This window comes from Myiozetetes cayanensis, unplaced genomic scaffold (genome assembly GCF_022539395.1).
Source record: "Myiozetetes cayanensis isolate MyiCay16 unplaced genomic scaffold, myiCay2020 scf15, whole genome shotgun sequence".
Classification (NCBI taxonomy): Eukaryota; Metazoa; Chordata; class Aves; order Passeriformes; family Tyrannidae; genus Myiozetetes; species Myiozetetes cayanensis.
The window spans coordinates 2,809,555-2,822,937 of record NW_026087159.1 but is presented as its reverse complement, the minus strand read 5'-3'; the positions used below and the strand labels follow the sequence as shown (position 1 = coordinate 2,822,937).

Here is a 13,383-nt window from a genome sequence, read left to right as displayed (position 1 = left end):
AGTGGTACAGTACCGTGCTCAGCCATTACATTCTCCCACCTACGTACAAGCTAATTTGATTAAAGGTAGAAGATCAATCAAACTCTATTGCCTCAGAAAGATTAATTACCTCAGCACTTTCTGACTTAATTATTAGTGTTCAGCCATGGGGTTAGAAAAACCCAATACAGCAGAAGTAAAAGGGCCCAATGGGCAGATTTGGTAGACTGGGATGTGTTTTAGCCTGAGATTTGTTATCTTTAACTAATGACAGCATTTTTCTTTTTTATTAAAATTAGACCTAAGTGCTACAGTGTGTTTATACCTCTCCAACAACCGGATTAAAATATTACTGTTACATTTCAACCTTACTGTGGAACTAAAAGTAAACAAGACGAGGATAAAAAAAATGAAAACACCATTAAGAAAAAATTCTATCTATTGGCAATCCAGCTTTTGGACAGGGAACAAGAAACTTAAAACTTTGTAGTTTTATTTTTTCTTGTGTCCCAGCATGAGGCCTGAAGTCCAGCTGTCAGAGCATCCTATTGATGATGTTTAAAGAGTATATTTCAGCTACTGCAGAGTTGCTGATTATCAGACAAGTCAGCATGGCAGAAAACTCAGGCATTTTCCCCAAGGAGAGCAAACTTCCTGTCTGTAGCTGTCTGTCAGTGTACAGGACTGACCTTATCCACTCCAGCACGGCATCAGTGAGATTTATGGGACCCTCCAAGTTGTCACAAAGGTGAGCTGCTGACAGTGCTGGGCATGGTGGGGTCAGCACTGCTTCCCATCATGGCAGTGTCTGGGCCAAGCTCCCCAAACAGGTGAGGCACCAGAGCACCAACCCCATGTCCAGGTGGGGGTTGGAGCTGGAACCACAGGCTAACACAGAACTGACACTCAGTAAACACATTCAACCCCACATTTAATATTCTCAATGCAGAAAAGTGACTTGTTGCATCACACACCGGGTTTGCTGCTATTACAAAGAGCGATTTATTTGTCCTCTCATAAATTTATCAAGCTTCTTTTTATAATCAGCTTTCATTTTCATGCCTTGCTTCTATACTTCCTCACACTGATGTTGCTTGCAACTCCCAAATTTCCAGGCTTGGCTGGTTTACAGGCAGCACCTTCTCATTTCCCTGTGAACCAACCCAGGGCTTGATTTTGGCTCCCACTCTGCTATTATGTGAGAATCCCAATCCCCAGCCAGCCTTTACTGTGCAGTTTAAACAAGCCAATATTAATTCCTTTTTCTGTATATAGGCATTTCATTCCCCTGTTATTAATAACATTTCTTTACACCTGTTTCTCATGTGAGTTCACCTTTCTTTAATGTGGGAAGCCAACATTATTCATAACAGGCCCATTATGGTATCAGTAACGCCTTGAGGTTTTTTTTTTCTTCTTTTTTTACCTGTACTAGGAGTAACCCAAGATATTTTCACAATCACGTTAGGTATTGATGATTTATAGTTTATCTTTTTAATACTCAGTTTGTTGGTTTTTTTTTTATTTATGTCATTTGCAGCTGGTGATTTATATAGTAGTCCCATACACCAGGTCCTATGAGAATGACTCTCAGATATTAGATTTCATCCCACTGCTATTACTTCAAATCCTTAGCAAAATCCAATTCTTGTGTCATGCACACCTCCTCCTCTATTTTCAGTAATGCTTGGCTTTGAGCTACTAGAATATTTCATTGACATGTTCCTGCTTTTTTAATGCCAAATTCATGAATGAATGTAACGATGGAGATTTTTCCATTCTTGTATTATTCTGTGTCTTTTCATTCTTGATTACTACTGCTCCACTCTAATGTGGTGTAATAATAGTTATTAGTTCTTAAATAGATATAGATTAACTATACATGTAGTCCCCAAAATTAAAAATACATGTCATGGATGTGAAATAATAAAGGTTCTTCTCTTGGGAAACCTATTATATCATTTATTGTATTACGTTTACATATATCTTAGTTTCTTTCTTGTAAATGTTTTCCAGTACTGAAGCATGACTGACATTTTATTTTTTCTTGACATCTTGTGTCTTAGAATTAGAGAAAATAAAAAAAGCCACTATCAGTTTTGATATCCTGGGAGAAAGATTATCTCCTCTCCTCCACATGAGAGCACTGAACCTGCTCTGACTTTTAGTGCCATTATCATCATTCTTCATCAGCCCATCTTTCCGCTCATCAACATCACCCTTATCAAAAATTAAGGCAAGGTGAAACTGTTCTTTTAATTTTGGGGAAGAAATATATGCTATCTTTAATCATGAACAGATGTCATCCTTGTTGCAAACCTCCTTCTTATGTGGTTAAAAGCCACAGATTGCAGTCTTAATTCTTCCTAAGACTAATTCTCTTGCAGTCTGATGATCACTTAAAGCCAGCATAAGCTGTGCCCCAGCTACCCCTTCACTCATTTGCTGTCCACAGGTAGTGCCTCATATAACAAATGGAATTGGGGAATCCATGTATTTAAAAACCCCTTTCCCCCTCCCTAGGTGTTGAACCCAGATGAATTCTTCTACCCAGTTCACCCAAACAGCTCTTCAAATGCTTGTACTGCCACCGGAGAAAGTGTGATCAGGAGATAAAAACAAGCAGTCAGACACATTTAGCTACACTAACTTGATGTGACCACAAAATTACAGTATCTACTGGCTCTCCTTTTGGTCATACTTAGCTCTACACCTTCTGATTTTCGATGAAACTTTCTTGGCTCGTTAGTCCCTAATTCTTGTTAAATATTCTTTATGGAAACCCCCTTTACCTTAAGACACCAGTTTCCTCCAATTTGAAACCCTGAAATCTCAGTGTGATTTGCCTCATTAACTAGTCCTTTAATTTTCAGCTAGCTTTGTTTATACTTCCATTGTCTTTATACAGAATGATTGCTATTATTTAATTTCAGATTACTTTCAGGTTTTCTGGCTTCCCCACCCCCACCATCCCCAAGCTGCAATCATTCCTTTTACTCTGCCCAATTTCTTGGTTGAACTGGGCATATTCTATCTTCTCCAAATAAAAGAGACAATTTTATTCTCTAGAGGAAAGAATATAGTTTTGGTAATGCAACAAAAACAGGTGAAGCCTGAAAATCTGTCATTAATAAGTTACACATGTATTAAATAACCCAGCATAACTGGGGTTTACATGTACCTTTTAGCCTCTCTGGTCAGCATCACTGCTTACAGCCACTAAGAGGGCACCACTGAGAGAGAGTTTGCTAGGGAAGAGAGAATTTGTTGCTCTTTGTTTATAGTGTGTTTTGTACTTAAATGTAACACAGGGCAGAAAAAGAGGATGAAAAAAAAAGGGTAGTTTGGTTAAAATCCTTAGCATAGGGAGTTATTGAAGCATTCTTATTAGTCTGAGCAATTTATGAGCAGAAAATAAATGAATACCACATACAAGAGCATTGTTACTTAAGGGTAAGGTTCTCTACAAACCTACATGCATTTTTATATTACTATTTACTTAGTGTGACAGTTTATTGGCATCTCTTCCTTATGATGCATCTACCACACTGCACATTATGCTTTTCTGAGGAGGTAACTAAAGTAAGAGAAGACAAATCATTTTTAAATAGCCTATTTCTAATTTTAATTAGCACAGTGAATTAATTTTAAAGTTTTACATAGAAATTGCTCATAGCTTTCTAACCACTATAACCTTACAGTTTTTCTTTCCCCTTTGCTTCAATCCTGTATTGGATGTGAATTTGTAAAGTTTCCTCTCACCGATATTTCTCAGGTTTTGTTATTATGTTATGCTCATCTTTTTCAGCATTTTGCAATAAATGCTTTACTGTTGCCAGTAAATGGAAAGTTTCCAAAAGACAATAATTTTCAATATTAGAGAAACGAATAACACCAAAGAACTGTAGTCAGGAAAAACAAGAGGGAGAAAACACTTTTGAACATATCTCTGTGTGATGTCGCATCTGTCATCAGCTTTCATAAGGTACTGAATGTCTCACTTGGCTCTACATGTTATTGATGTCATTTCATCCCAAATCTGTCTCCTTTTTAGGCAAAGTTGAACTAAATCACCATCAGGTGGCTAACCAAGCTCAATGTTCTAGACAATGTTTCAGATTAAGACAGGTCAGATATTAAACATCTTGAGAGAGAATGAAGGCCATGCTTACTCCATTTTAGGAACTCTACTCAGGTTATCTGACTATATATTCCTTTCTCTTTTCACGTTAACAACACTTTGGTCCATGAAAGAAGACTAGAAAGACTTCAAATGCATCACGGCACTCCAAATTTAATGAAAAAAACATAACAATCAAAAATCTACCAGTATGTCTGGAGAGGAAACTGTGAATTCAGAACTATTTTCACTATTTCACTATTGACTAAATTTGTCATGCATGCCAAAGAACGGAATGAACCTCAGGCTGAGCACTTGCATAGATCAACACACAGATATTTTGGTTGCTTTTAGCTAGAGTAAGTAACTTTGCATGTTGAACACAAATATGCTGTGGGTCTTCCCCTTCTTTTTTGCTTAGAGTAGACAACAGACATCTATTTACATCTCCTTGTTTTTCCTGCCACTAGATGCTGCCATTAATATGAGCATTAAACACTAAAAAGGGCCACAAACGATGCTGTCTGTGCTGCGACCATCAGACCACATCACATCCATTATAGCATTTTGATAAGATACAAGTTAAAAGGAAGAAAAAAAAAAACCTTTACCTAACATAAACGCTAATTAAACTGTGATTTCAAGTTAAAAACTGAACTGTCAGGTAATTAGACAGGTGATTAAACTTTCTTCAACTTCACTAAGATGCCTGCTTAGTCTCCACACAGTGATATGTGTCAATGCCATTGAGATGCCAGAGCTGTGCTACTTTTAGAGCAACATTCCAGAAGAGTCATGATCCATACTACTTCTGAAACTGCAAAAATTGGGCTCAAAAAGAACTGGCAAATCCCAAACCCGAGCCTCTTTGTAAATGGCAAGACAAGATCCACACACCTGTTCTAACAACTCATACACCAGGTCCTGCTACACATTCTCTGCAGGAAAGGACTCAGATACTGATTTCATGTATGTCATGCTCACTTCAGTAAAGAATAAATATCATAGTCACAAACAACAAGAGAGAGCTGGAAAGCAAGTTCAGATCATGAGTATGCATAGCAAAAGCAGAAAACACACTACATAACTTGATATTTTCTTTCTTTGGGGGTTTTTTCTAGCCCTTTAAAGCTTCATTCTGTGAAGAATCCAGTTTGACTGCCTAGAATATTCTTAAGGGTATATTTCAGCCTCAAATACATAAACACAAACAAAAGCAAGGGATGAATAATGTTTTCAACATAACATCCAAAACCTCTGATGGTTCTTGTCAGCTGTCTATCAGCTTGGAAAAAAAAAACAACAAACAACATTCAGGAAACATACAACTTGGCAAATTTTAAAAAGTCTGAAACTGAGGATCCCCAGGTACTAGTTTATGAACTAAAACAAAAAGAGAATGAGCCTCACCCATTCAAAAATCCCCTCAGACTCCAGTCCTGGGCAGAACAAGGCAAAGGCAGAAGGTGATTTCCAAGAGCCAGGCTGGATGTGTCAGAGCCAACTTGGAGTCAGAGGGAAGGCTCTCTGCTGGATGCTGTATTGGCCACTGCAGAGTGTAACTACCTTCTCACACAGCTATTTCAAGCGCACAGCACTTACCAATTCATTCCTCATGATACACTAAAGCAGCTGAAATACACCTTTTGGGCCAAGTTCTGCCCAGAACAGATGTATTTTCAAATCACTTATTAAGCCATTAACAAGGCCTTAGAGGCTTAGAGACATTCAGGTGTCTCTTTATCAATGGTACAGTTCAATTTAATCCAGATAAGGAGCCTCTGGACAATTAACAGTTGACTAAAGTTCAGTGGAATCTCCAACTGGCTATCACAGCATAGGAAGCAATGCCAGTATCCACAGCTCTAGTGTGGTCTGGAGCTCACCTTGATTTTGCCCAACTTTTTGACACCACAAGAAGGCAGTCACGATGGCAGAAGCAAGAAGACAAACTCTTTTGAGATTATTACTACACACCATTGTTGCTTCCAAAAGACAAATCAAGAAGCCCTTACTTCTGGAGACCGCAGTTTCTTTGCAGACCTTCTCATCATCTGTGAGTTCTCCCTATTTAACTACAGCAAGTAGTGGTTTTAGAGAGGGAAACAGGTTAAAAAAAGTGAACTCCCTCAGTGTAGTATTTATGACTGTAAGGGCAACAGCATTAACCTCATCAGAAAGCTCCTCTGTGTATAGCACAGCAGATCTATAAAATTACCAGGTCATGCATAAGCCCTTAACATCTCAAAGTGTTTTATTTCCAACGGTCAGACTTCATGTTTTTAGAAATATAGCATTTCTTCAGCCACATTAAAATCAATATTTGCTTTTAATAATTACCTGGTGAAAAAAAAAGCCCCACTTCCAAGACTCAAATGATTTAACAAGTGAGATGACCAGAGTTCATCACTTACTGGACTCGGGGTCTGAGTTGCCGTCTCCCTCCGTCCGGCTGTTGGGGGAAGCCTGCTCATAGTACTCCTCCTGGGGGAAGCCGAGGGGCAGAGGGTGGGATGTGCTGGCCCCACTCGTGGGTTCGTGGTCTCCAAGCCCACTGTCACTGCAGCTTTCCTGGGAGCCATCTGGGAGGTGAAACGTGACACGGCGCTGAGGCTACAAGGAAGGAACAAAATTATATGGTTTCCACTACAGTATCAGTAATTGCTTAATGCAGCCAATTTAGGAAATGTATTATTTCAGTTATCTGCTGGGGATGCATTACGGAGAGTTGTGCACAATTTCAGGCTTTCATGAGCAGGCAGCCTGCTTTCAAACCTGCTTCACCTGACAGCACCGCTTGCTGCTGTTTTTTAAAAATGTAAGCCCTGATGCAAAATGAAAGACACCTCAAACTAAAGAGATTCTGTCAGACTTCACAAGTCTTTGGATGCCTTTTGTATATTGACTTGGAGATTTCAATCATGTTTTGAGGCTCAATTTATTTCCCTGCTCAGTTTTCTAGTTTTCAAAAAACATTTTCTTTCCCATTAAAAGCTGTTCCACACTTTTGGGCCTAAAAAATGTGACACATTTATAATGCTGTTGGATTCTTCTAAAGCAGAGAAAGAACAAACAATAACAAGTCATATGAATTGAAAACTATTTTAATAGATTTCACACATCTGTTAAGCTAATGAATGAAAAGTAGATTCCATTACTCTCCTTCAGACATTTCACTACAACTCCCTTGATTTTTGTTATACTGTAGACCTGACCTTAAGTGTAAAAGGCTGGAAGCTGAGAAACAGTGAGCTGAGGAAGGAAAGCATCACAGTCCAGCTGCAGAAGGAAGGGCCAGGTGAAACAAAGCACCTGATGCACCAGGCACAGGACAGTGTTTTCATTACCTAAATGACTCTGCATGGTTTAGGAACTGAATAACTTAAATGTAAATCTGTCCCAGTATGAAAAGAAAATAAGAACAAATAAATAAGCAGCTTTCCTTATCTTGATGCATTTGTTTTCCATGTTTTCGAAATATTAAGATTGAAAAAAACCCCAACAAAACAAAACAAAAACACAGTTTTAAATGTTCTTAGTGTCTTGTTACTCAAAATTCCATTTGAAAAGCAATTTAAATCTTTTCAGAATCAGAACTTCTGGGATTAGTGAAGCTGGAGATCAGATTTTTGATGCAATTATGCAAAAAAGTATGTAGTGTTTATAATAGAGCAGATGTTGTCAGAGGTCTCTAGATATTTGGTTCCTATAGGGTGACGGTGTTGAAAACATTCAATTATATTAATTTTTGCAAAAAGTTCAGTTCTTCCACTTTTCAAAATCTCTTTTTGTCAATGTGACATTATTCCACATGCCCACAGACAGCTGCTGTACAGTGTGTACAGCCAAGAACACGGCAGCATCAGCTCTACCTATGCAATTCCTGACAGATGTGAGTGACAGCTCCGCTTAAAAGCTACCAGTAAGACATTCAAGGCTTTCCCAGAAAACCTGTTTTAGTGCTTCACCACTGCTAATGGAGAGGTTTTCTTCTAATGTCGAGCCTGCCTCTTTCTTGTTGCAAAATAAATCACTTCTTCAGTCCCATCCATCATGGTCTGCTTATTCCCACTCATCTTTCTGGCATTTGGCACTTTAGTCTGCTTCAGAATAAACGGACCTTATTATTTCAATCTGTCCTGTGCTTCTGATACCTTGTCCCGCCCCCCCTGCACACACACACGGCTCTGTGCACTGCTCAGAACTCGTTACACAGCTTCAGCCAAGATCCTTAAAGCACAAAGTATTGCAGAAGGATCATTTCACATCTCCTGCAGGACCCACCACTGCTTTGCCTTCTCCAAGGCAGTGGAACACATTTTCCTTGCCAACCACCATAATATCCAGGTCCTTTTTATTGGCCATTTTCCTTGTTGTTCCCTTTCTGGTTATTGCCATTGATTGCTGGAGCCTAAGAGTGGCACTTTGCATTCATTCTTCCTGCCATTCTGTTTTTCCAGATGATTTCATCTGTTTTCATCAAGTACACTTTGCCTTCCAGTCCCGCTTTCCTGTTTATCAAATTTGCAGATTTTCCACTCTCCCTCATTTGGCAGATCTTTAACAGAAATTGGAACAGATCAAGCCAAGACATCAAGCTCAAGTTGCACTCTGAAAACCTGAACACAGAATGACTTCCCATTACTCAGGATAGAAAGTGGAGAAGACATCCCTTCTGTGAGTGCTGGGGTAGCCTGACAGCATACTGGAAAAAAATTCAGATGATGAAAGGTTCCCAGCTAACACACCCACAGCCCCCAAGCATTTCTGGTGTCACCAGAAGAATCCTCTCGTTGAACTCCATAGTGAGCTGCCTACAGCTGCCCCAGGGCTCTGGAAGGCTGGCTGGGACAGTGGTCCTGCTCCTCCTGCTGGCTTTTCCCACTACAGATGGGTGGAAACACGTGGAGTGTCTCTGCACAGTCAAAAAACAGATGGATCCACAGAAATTACTGATATGTAATTCTACTATTCCACTCCTCAGCTGCCTCTCAGAGCCCTAGTCACACCAGCAGTGTCAATCAGCTCCTTTCTCAAAGTCCAAATAACTAAAGTTTTGTCAAATTGATCCAGTGGAAACATTCCAGCGATGTTTCTGATGTACTCCCTGCATTCAAAACTGCACTAAGCTTGCACAGCTAAGGCATGTGGAAATGGAATATACTATTTCTTTGATGTGAAGTGAGTTTGGTATTCACAGTGTCTATGAAAAAAATCCACTTTCATTGCTTGAGCTGTTTGTAAAAACTGTATTTTGTGGAGTTTGCATTGCCTTTGTGCTGTTTTGTGTTGGGTCTGTGATATTTGGTACCCACACTACCTTTTATCTTCTCCTCTCCAAACTACCAATGAATCTTAAGAATGAAGTATTCTTAAAGCCTTTTGTAGCCCAAGTTTTAGCATTAGATACCAGTATTAGCTTTTGCACACGACAGGAAATACAATGGTTAATACTATGTGCAACTGGGATTCACTGTATGTAAATAAAAGAATATTTATTTTCATGGCTTGTTGTCAAAATACAGCAGAAGTTTTTAACCAGATGACAGTAGAGGAGACCAGAAAGTCACCAACTCTTTTTTTCTGTTTTTTTCTTTAACTACCTAGGCCAGTGAGAAAAAGTAACATCCCAAACAAAATTCAAAATGCCACTAACTAACACTCACGTTTAGTAAAAAGCTGTAAATATTTGGTTGCAAAAACTGAGATGTTATTAGTTGGAAGGATAAAACCCATATGATTTAAAATCAACTGGCATCAGCTAAAGGCTCCTGATTTTTAATTTGATAGTGTCCCTGAGAATGTCACACCTGATAACGCTGATGACAGAGCACTTTCAGAAGAATTTATCAAGATGAAAAAAATCCAGCTATTTCTCTGCATGGCAGTGCTGCCATTTTCCTAATTCATGCAGGCATCAGACAGTGATCTGGAACAAGTAATTCTAATAAAATTTTGCCAAAAGCTGGGACTTATCTTCTGTCACAATTATTTTGGAAATTTCCTCCTTGAGGCATTTAAATTTCAATTTATAAGATTACAAAATATCCTCAGTCTCCAGCTGCTTTTCTATTTATCTCCAAAGGGAGTTAGCACCGATAGTAATAGAATAACAAGGATTATGGTTTGTTTTATTTATTTGAATGACAGTTAGTACACTTTTTCAAAAGGAGAGAAATGCAAGCAAACCTATTATGTATTCTTAGTGGGTTCTGATGTAGGAACTTGTAATACAGACAATTAAACTGATAGGGGACAATGAAGTGAAAACTTAAGGAAAAATGTACAGTAATCTATAGTTTCTCTGACACATTTAACAATATTAAATTACTCTTTATTGGTATGAAAAAAGAATTTTGCTTCCAGAGATGTCACGAACCCAGACACAAATGCTGTCAGAGGTCTCATATGGCATTCACTGCGTTTGGTAGAAGCAGAGCGTGTCTGGAGGGATCAAATTATCTCAGAAAACTGCAAACCTTTTACTCTCATTATTGAAATTTATATGAAGACTGATCAAAGCCCCAAACTATTCTGTGTTCAATCTTTCACTGCAATAATTAGACTGTGGCAGTGGGAATAATAAAAGATGAGTCTAAGTAAATAGCTTTGGATACACTGAAGGGATGATTTCTGGAATTATACACCAGGGGTTAGCCAATTTATAATCAAAAAGGAAGAAAAAGGTAATAGAAAAAGCAGCAGATATCAACTGAGGAACATTAAACTATTAACCTTATTATCTTCATTCATTGAAGCAAATTAATATCCTTTTAAAAGGAGATCATAAAGAAAAAACATTACTTTTTTAATTTATGCTGAATTAATTATATTATTTAGATGATAATTCTGATTTAAAACAGACCTTATTTAGGAGATGCTCTAAGTGTAAAAGAACAGGACTACTTCAACATTTTCCTACACTATTAGCAGTTGGTAAATAAAGAAGTAGTAAGAAAAATGTTTAATTTCCTCAGTTTCTTGTGTCTTTGAAATGCTGGGAAGATGTGAAGTACCTTAAATAACCAGACAACAACTATCTTCAGGTATGACCAGTAATTCTCAGTTGTTAAAGAAAATCTTGATCAAACTACAATTTCCAGCTCAAATCTCTTTACACTCAACTATCACCTTTTGTTCCAAAACAACAATCCAGTGTCTTTTGCCATAGGCTTACACTGAGACCAACAGGACCCAGCAACTACCAGTGCAAAATTCTTAGAACAACATGAAAACAGCCTGAAAAGATCCAACCACAGACCCAATGGGAAATATGTCTTAGTGTTGAAACTGAACGAAGACAAGGCAGTATTTTCATTTTTTCTTTCCCTAAACTTAGTAGTGAACAGCACAACTGTTATGACCCAAGGAGTTTCTATCAACTGTTTTATAAATCTGTATTTCATATAATTTTTGCAACTTGGAGCACTGAATTAAATAACTTCTATATTTTTACCAACAAGGATCTGCATTTCTCTTGGAGCATCTACAAAGATGCTGAACATTCTTGGTCACCATTATTACACACAACAAGGAACACTTTACCAATAACAAATCACTGTTGCAATCACCTTTTCTAATTTAGCAGTGCTTTTTTATAATTTCTTTAATATGCCCTGCAGTGATCCTTCACAGAACTGATATTTGGGGTTTATTTATTTATTGTTTGGTTTTGTGTGTGTGTTTTTTGCTGTTTGGTGTTGTTTGTGGTTTTGTTTGGTTTTTTTTGTGGTTTTTTTGTGTTTTTGTTTTTTGTTTGTTTGTTTGTTTTTGTGGGGTTTTTGTGGTTTTTTTTGTTGTGGTTTTTTTTTTTTTTTTTTTTCCCCAAAAAAAGAAAAATTAAGGACACATACCCTGGGGGAAAGAGAGAGGTAGTGTGCAAAGTGACAATACCCAGCTAATTGCAGAAGTCCAAGCTAAATGGACATTAAAATCAGTTTTTCCCTACCTCACATGAAAAAGTAACACCTCCAACTACTGCCAATACTGAGAACCTTAACTGTCATCTCATACAGATCACACTTGTTAAACAAGCCTTCCTTTTCTTTGGGCAAGTTCAGTTGTTCCAGCTCCTGCCCTATCTTTATTGATTGCATCCCTTTCAGTTTCTGATTGTCTATTTGTTTATCAAATCAAACAGACCTACTCTTTTCCCAATTTGCCATCTTTACCCTTTTAAATCTTGTCAAGACTTTACATTTTCAGCACTTTAAAACTTCAGAAATCCAATATAATCCTTTTGACATTGTTGATATAAATTTATCTAGTCCTCCTAATTTAGTATCATTAACATTAATAACTAATATCTTACATTTTCACTAATTACTACTGGAAAATACAGCATCTGGCTTCCTTCTAAAGAAGAGAAAGCTCTGTTAAATACTATTACTTTTCCTCACTGTGATTAGCAATCTTACTGTTCCATAGTAGTATGAGACATGTAAATAGTTCTAGGCTTTTACTTATTATTGATTTAAATAACTCCTCCCAGTTTATTAACGTATTTAGATGCAGGAAGCATAGCCTATTTATTTCAAAAGGGCAAATAGAAGCTTGGTTGACTGCCCAAACAAACACAAATTCAATATGGATGATTATCTTAGACAGATTTGTACATTTTCAATGAAAGAATTACTACCTCCACAGCAAATCAGCAGAACAGATGGTGCCCCTACACCTGCACAAATGGAAATTACTTAAAATTGTCAGATCTTGTAGTTTGATTCGCTCACAAAAAGAGCTGGCTCAAGTGATGAGAAATAATCTTGCAAGACTATCTTGTAACTCTACCACACACTTACTCAGGGTGCCTTTTGGAAATCACACGTTCATCTCCCTGCAGGCATTTCTTACAGGCATGAAAAACTGCACTGAACTGATAAGCGAAAATGTCAGATACTTCAGCTATTGGCTATTGCAAAAGAAGTATTCTGTGAAACCCTTTTCCATGTAGGTAAGCACAAGAAGGGTTTTTGTAACACCACCCGCTTTAAGAAGCAATTTTCACTGTTGCATTTTTCACTGATGTGACTAGAGGCTAAGCCGATACCCTCATGTTCCTCCTGCACCACAGAGGTCATGGAACAAACTCATTAGCCAAATCATCACTAACAAACCCATTATAAACCTGGAACTTCACAAATTTCTGATTAACAACTTCAAAGGGTATTTATTTTCAGACGCTAATCCTCGTTGCACCGGAGAGTATCTCTCATGTGACATTTCCCAGCAACATTTAGCAATTAAATTGTATTTTCTGAGCTTCTTGAAATAACAACAAAGAA

General features: G+C 37.8%; 1 protein-coding gene across 1 annotated transcript in view; it reads right to left on the bottom strand.

The window, feature by feature from the left end:
• Positions 1-13,383, bottom strand: part of PCDH11X (protocadherin 11 X-linked) — a 457,123-nt gene that overhangs the window by 118,979 nt on the left and 324,761 nt on the right. Inside the window, 1 exon segment of the mRNA XM_050310765.1 lies at positions 6,514-6,712. Coding sequence (XP_050166722.1) covers positions 6,514-6,712 — 199 coding nt within the window.